The 7,544-nt window shown below is 43.6% G+C and overlaps 1 protein-coding gene across 1 annotated transcript in view; it reads left to right on the plus strand.

Annotated features, from left to right (window-relative positions):
- QRICH2 (glutamine rich 2) overlaps nt 1–1,080 on the plus strand; it is a 58,542-nt gene extending 57,462 nt beyond the window's left edge. The window contains exon 17 of the mRNA XM_066585962.1: nt 265–1,080. Coding sequence (XP_066442059.1) covers nt 265–371 — 107 coding nt within the window. The 3' untranslated portion in view covers nt 372–1,080. The remainder of the gene's footprint in view (nt 1–264) is intronic.
- Nucleotides 1,081–7,544: the final 6,464 nt, after the last annotated feature.

Raw genomic sequence — 7,544 nt, forward strand, 5'->3', positions numbered from 1 at the left:
TGCGCCGGAAAATCGCCCATCCGAACGGATGCATTGGAATCGCATGCTTCAGATGGCGCAATTTTTGGCCACTGTTTAATCATGGCAAAATAGCTGTGATAAAACACTTATGTGAAGGAGGCCTAAGTCTCATTATTGCATCCTGAGAAGATCATGAGTTGACTAAGTTTCTACATTCATTGACAATGAACTAATTCTACTAATTGGTGATATGCATGCATGATTTAGTCTCAATTTGTATATTATATGTTTCTTATTTTAAAGGATTTTCTAAAACCCATTTGAAATCCGCCCGTGGATCCGAGCTACCTTTGCCTTCTGTTAAGGACAACCTCCAACCCACCTGCTATCAGAGCACCAAGGCCACATAACCGGCTCCGGTACCTTATTCTATCCATATTCAGCTCTATACAGAATTGTATGGAAGACGCTGGCGTAAAACTGACAGCCTTGTGATCTAATCCGGTACTGTAATATTATTCAACCTTCCAACATGTCAGCCGGAGTTTCACACAAAGCATTATCCTTGAAACGAAAGTCTTTTTCTACCCAAAAGCAAAAAAAAAAAAAAAGCATTAAACATTTATTCTTCTCAGGATCCTCTGACTTCCTCCGTGGTTTTTCACAGAAACAAAGTGAAAAAAGGAAGTGGCTCTTGGTAGAATATAATCGAAAGTGAAAAAGATTACACAGAAAACCCATTGATACCTCAGTAAATGCGAATAACTCACGTGGATAGAATGCAGGGGTGTAACTATAGGGGGCGCAGAAGTTTCGCTCGCACCCACGCCCTGCATTCACCACTTTTCAGTATGAGGAGACCAATACTACAGATTTACATGTGATGGGTGGGGGAGCGCGGTCACAGATTTTGCATTGGGAATTTCAGGTTACCTCTATGACCTCCGATAGATTGTACTTTGGTCAAGCAGCCACATTTGTATTTTGCAGTAGAACGCAACTATAAATACGTATTTTATTTATTCGCTTTTGGGACACCGCAATGGAAATACTCAATGATTTATCTCTGATGGTCTCTATTGGGACATTACAATGGAACATGGGCCTATAAAGAGCCGATATACGCCGTCCTCATCTGAAGGGGGGGGGGGAGGATGGAAGAGCCAAGAGCAGGAACTGAGCTCCCGCCCCCTCTCTGCCTCCTTTCCGCCCCTCTGCAGTATTTGCACTGAAAGGAGGCGGGGCTACGTTCCATTAATTAGCCCCGCCCCGTTCCGCATCTCCCCATTGCAAATAGTGAAGAGGGGCGGAGAGGAGGCAGAGAGGGGCGGGAGCTCAGTTCCTGCTCCTGGCTCTTCCTTCCCCCCCCCCCCCCCCCCTCCCCTCCTTACCTGCACATGAGGACGACGTATATCGGCTCGGTGTGAAAACCGAGCCGATATACGTTCGTGGGAATGCACCCTTAACTGAAGGAGAGATCAGACGACTAGTCCTAACTAGCAGGTGAGAGATCAGACGACTAGTCCTAACTAACAGGATCATTCATTACAGCATACAAGGCAATCAATCAAATTGCAGCCATCTCCCCAATACTCAGCTGTATCACATTGCAAATATTGGGGGCAACACAACAGTTACCAGGACTAAAATAAGTTTTGTTTTGTTTTTTATTTAAATCACTGGATACAGAGAGCTCCTGCGCTTCATGTTATAATTCTCATTAACCTTTAATTGATTTTACAATTTTATACACTGCACTTTGTATTGATGCCGAACTAGGCTGTATGAGCTGAAAAGTTACATTGTAGTAGATGAATTAAAACCGGATTTCCCATACTTCCTTTGTGTGGATGCTTCTGTTTGCAGTAGCCCCCTTATTTAAAGAGGGCATTGTTATACCCGTGTGTGTATACCCTCTGCCCAGCCATCCCTGCTGTTTGCATAGTACGTAATAAGGAATGGTATCTTAAAATTAGGATGCAGTATTGATTTGATGAATTGGATTTATGGGAAGAATCTGTTCGTGACACATAAGTTGCCATGGAGCTCTTGCCTAAATTAGCAGATGTCACACCGTAAGGCTTCTTTCACATGAGCGCATATCGGCTGTCTGATTTCACGGCTGGCCGATATGCGCTGTGATCTGATGCATTGGATTCCAATGCATTAGATCACATGGGCGTATTCCTGAGACGTAAAAATGCCCGGCCAAGCCAATATACGTCGGGCACAAAAGATAGTCCTGGAACTATCTTTCTGTCCGGGATACGTCTGCCGCTGCATGGGCTCCAATGGGAGCCCATGGCAGCAGCTGTAGGTGAGAGGGAGTTTAGCAGCATAGCTGCTAAACTCCCTCCCTCTGTTCTCCTTCCCCCGTGCAGGCTCACCTCTCGTTCCTCCCTGCTCGTTCTGTGCAATAGGAAGGGGCGGGGCTAAGCACTGCCCCGACCATTGACAGCTATGGATGAGGGTGGGGCTTAGCCTCCGCCCCTTGTCTATAGCAAGCAATGGGAGGAGGTGGGTCGGACTGGCGCTTAGCTCCGCCCCGCCCCTCCCATTGCACAGAATGAGCGGGGAGGAATGAGAGGTGAGCCTACGATGGGGAGAGAGCGGAAATGGTCGATGGCCTGGTGAGCTCGGCGCATTTGCGCCGGCCTTACCAGGCCATATGAACAGGTGCACAAACGTTTGATTTGTGCGCCCGTTCACCAGATTTTCGTCTACCAACCTGGCGTATATCGGCCGCCCATAAAAACGGACGGCTGATATGTGCTCATGTGAAAGAAGCCTAAGTAATAGTTAAATAAACAATACGGTAATTATTGAGGTTATAAGACAAACTATAGCGCACACCTAGGTGTAGATAGCATAGAGGAAACCTATTTTACACGAAGGCCGGTGACAGACGAGCGTATTTCAACCACCTTTGTGTCCTTAGTACAGGTGGGTGCGGGTATCCTGACCCACACTGAAAGCATCCTAGATTGCTTTGATGCTCAGAGTTTGGGTCAAGAGATCCGTGGTCAGGCCGGGACACCTACTCATATTAGACGCATAAATTCACTCATCTGTCACTGGCTAAGAACTTTCCTAAAGGTCTAAAGTGGGGGAGGCGCTAATAGCACCAGCTCTGTCACATTAAAGGTGGTCTTGTGTAAAATAGGGGTCATTACCTGTTGGTCTAGGTAACGAGGGGGTGATTATTTTGTTCATTGGTGGCCTAAGGTAAACAAAGGAGTTAGTACATGGTTGTAGTCTGCAGGAACCTAAGGAGGTGAGAGAACCACTAATCAATCCTGTTGGGTTGTTCTGCGAGACTGGAGGCCGAATAAGACCTCATGCACACGGCCGGATTTGCATTGCGGAATCCGGAGCAGGCGTCCGCCTCCGGATTCTGAAGCAAATACTGCCCATAGCATGTTATGGAAAAGTGATTTTTCATGCACACTAGCGGAAACCAATTGCAGTTTCCGCTCGCGTAGGAAAAATCGCATCATGCTCCATTTTTGCGCAGACAGCTTCCATTAACGTCAACGCCGCTGCTGCCAGGAATCCGACTTGCCCATGTGCATGAGGCCTTAGGCTAATTACACATGGATGAGTGCAATATTGCCTGGCATTACTTCAGGAAAGTAGCGATCCTCCGCCATGGCTTTTAGCTGAATGTTTCCCGTTGTTTTCAATTGAAAATCTTGCACCGCACTCATGTACACCTCGTACATCGCGCAATGCTTTGCCGAGACCATTGAAAAGAATGGGCGATGCAAGGTGTTCCGAGGGAACGCCCAAAGATAGGACTTGGCAGAATTTCTTTGCGCTGCTATGTGTGGGGGGAAAAAAAAAAAATACAAATTGCTCATGTGTATCGCCCACAAAAATCTAAATCTATTTTCTCAGCCATGTGAAAGCTGCCTGAGATGTGTGCATTATAGTTGGCTTCCTCTCCTGGTCAGCACAGATCTCTCTCTCCCCCCCGCAACTCACCTGTCACCCACGCCGGCCCCCGAATCTTTAGAGACGAGCGGGGAAATACTCGGCTAAGGCACTACTCGCTCGAGTAATGTGCCTTAGCGAGTATCTCCCTGCTCGTCTCTAATGGCTACCTTTTCTAATTACACTCTGTCTAGCTGTGGCAGCCAGTAGCTGCCTTACTAGGTGAGATGGGTGTCTTGGGATTCCTGTTCTGAAGACCAATGCAAGTCCCATCTCTGTAACCTGCACCATTACACCTCTGTGGATAGAAGTAGTGAATACCCCTTTAATGAGCTCTCTGCCTAATTTAAATGAAGCAGTCAGGGGGTCTCCTACACTCCAGGTCTCTTAACTACAGACAATAAGAAGCACACACTTTTTAGCGTGTCTGTTCTTCTTTTTTTTTTTTTTTTTTCTAAAGCAATTTCTAATATAAAAAGTGCAATAAAAAAAAAGTAATCAATAGTGGCAAAAAGTAGGCAAATTGTGCTGGACCCAAGGTAGGAAAAAAATAAACATTCTGGGCATTGTAAGACATAAGTGCCGATCATTTACACCAATATGATGCACAAAAGAACTTTTTTAAGAAGTTAGTCTATTAAAAAAAGTTTGTGTAAAACTAGTGCGATTGTTTTGATGTAGATGAGTGTGTGTGTATGTGTGTGTATATATATATATATATATATATATATATATATATATATATATATATATATATATATATATATATATATATATATAATAAATTTTTTTTTTTTTACAAAATAGTACTTCCCCATTCTTGTGCAGAGAGGGTGACCGTCTCCAAGATCTTATGACCTTGTGTGGCAGGGAAGAGCTGACACATGATGGGTTCAGTCACGTGTACCCATACGTAATATCATATAGGGGGAGGTGAGAAGTGACTTTACTGGAAGGACTTCACAGATCAGCATTATGATTTTAAGCTGCAGTCAAACCACATGATTTTTAAAGGGACGGTGACCCTGCTGTGCTCAAAGTGAAGCTCAGACATACTGGTGTCACTTTAACACATCTGCATTATGACAAATTCACTAAAATACTTCTTAGATATGCTATACTTGTAAAAAACACCTTTATTTTACAGCTTCCTGATGGCACTGATGATGTCATAGCTGCACACATTGTGCTGTACCCCTAGCTGCCAGTTAGACACAGGCATGCCCTGAGTAAACTATTATTCTATCATTTGTATAATGTGCATTACATATATTTATCGGGACACAAGGAAATGATGAAATATTAGTTTTCACATGTGCCGACACCTAGTGGCCAAACGGGCTACATTGCATGTTATCGTTGCACTATTACTGGTCTGCAGAGGAGTAAACTGTTCAGCAGAGGTCTAGAAGTCCACGATGCAGAAAGTGTATTGGAAACTTGTATTGCTTCATTACACAAAGAAACCGGAACCCCCCCCCCCCCTTCCATATAAAAGGGGGTTTCACAAGAATTTTATTTTTATACTAGGACTGAAGAAAGCAGATTAACCCCTTAATGACGCAGTCCCTTTTTTTTCCCATCTTCGCTTTTTTCCTCCCCCGCCCCCCCCTTTAAAAAAATCATAAATCATAACTCCTTTATTTATCCATTGAAGTCACTGTATGAGGGCTTCTATGGGTCGGTACAATTACTACGATACCAAACTTGTATAGTGTTTTGTGGGGTTTTTTTCAAAGACATTTAATTTTTTTCAATTATTTTCTGCGGTCACCTTGTGCGCGCAATACCTTTTTTATCTTTACGTCGACGTAGTTGTGCAACAGCCCATTTTTTGCGGGATGTTCTGTAGTGTCCTTTATGTACCAATTTGGAATACATACGACATTTTGATTGCTTTTTATTGCGTTTTTTCTGGGAGACAGTGGGACTGAAAAAGTACATTTCTAGCGTTTGGTTCACTGTGCGCGGTAAATAATGTGCTACTTTGATAGATCAGACTTTTACGGACGTGGCGATACCAAATATGTATTTTTTTTATCTTATGATTTAGATTTTTTAATTAGAGATATGGCAAAAGGAGGGTGATTTAAACTTAAAGTTTTTTTAATTGTAAAACTACAACATGCGATGCTTTGATCGCTTCTGCAGCATTACATCATACTGCAATTTGACAGGCAGCCTATCAAGCCACCCCACGGGGATGGCTTGATGGGCAGTCTCTTAAGAAGGCCCCTGGCTGCCATGACACCTGCATGGCTTCCCCGATCTCACCGCAGTTTAAAGGGTTAATAGCCGCGATTGGCTGAACGGTCGATTGCAGCTATTGCCCGCGGGAGTTAGCTGTAATAAACAGCTGACGCTCACGCTGTATGAAGAGAGGTCGCACCGCGATCTCTCTTCGTACATACCCCGATGCTCCAGGACGTAAATGTACATCCTGGAGCGGGAAGGGGTTAAAACCATTAATAACCAGGAATTACAGGCAACATCAGTCCAAGTCTAGGGGTGAAAGTCCTCCTTAGCTTTTAAGAAAAGCCTCTCCAGGAAGCCCATAAGGCTTTAATCTATGATGCCATCATGTCACACACCAGGATAAGTGCCAGGTTTCCTCGTTTGCCCTGGTATGACACAGCACCTCCTCAGATTCTTGGGTTTGCTCACTGTTAGTGAGGACATTCATTTGAATTTCTCACAAAGTTCTTTGGAAAGGCAGAAGAGTCTCATGTGTTGTGTCCGATTTCAATAGTTTGAAATAAACTCCCCTGTGTTGCTGATGGAGGAGGATCTTCATGACAGAGTGTTTGTGGTTCCAAAGAAAGAAGGCTGCTGTAGATTGGTAGTCAGGATCATTTTTCTAAACAATTACATTAATCGAGAAAACTATGTCAAATGAGGTCAGTCATTTTGTTTGCTAAAATAGATTTTAAAGACTCGTATCTCCATCTACCCATCTTGCCTGCTGACAGAAGATTCCCGAGAGCAATACATTACAGAGGATTGAAAAAAAAAAATGTGGTACTGTGCGAGCCAGTAAAGTTTGATTGTTCTCAGTAAGAGAAATCAAGTCATCTTGTAGACATGATACCTTTAAAAGTTTAAATGGCTAACAAAAATACATGATGTTATAGCTAGCTTTCGGGGATATCTCGCCCCTTTTGTCAGGCTGATGAATGAAACTAGTTTGGATGGCACATAATTATAAAATACAGATGGAGAGGGAAGGGGGGACACCGCTCTTGATCTAAATAAATGTTCACGGTGACTACTACAAAGAGACCTGGACGGTAAGTTTAGCCCTATGCGTTTCCCCCATTAAAGGGTTCCTCAGGGGCAAGAAAAATTGGATGGTTCCAGTCGTAATGAACCGGATAGTGGCTTAGAAGATTAATAGTGGCTAAAAAAGTTGCATATCTGAGTAAGAGGATAATAGCAATCCAAAAGATATAAGTCCAGATGAACTGGGCAATGGTTAAAGATATATATATATATCAGTTGGTAGATCCTAAAACAGACCGCAATTTCGTGCAGCTAAACGCTGAAAGGAGTAGAGGATAGGCAATCAATCGCCCTCGTTGATAAGGACTAGTATGATAGAATAAGAAGTCCTAATCTCAGTCATGCCGTTATATTCTAATGCATGTGATCCA

Source organism: Eleutherodactylus coqui, chromosome 13 (assembly GCF_035609145.1).
Source record: "Eleutherodactylus coqui strain aEleCoq1 chromosome 13, aEleCoq1.hap1, whole genome shotgun sequence".
In the NCBI taxonomy this organism is placed as follows: domain Eukaryota; kingdom Metazoa; phylum Chordata; class Amphibia; order Anura; family Eleutherodactylidae; genus Eleutherodactylus; species Eleutherodactylus coqui.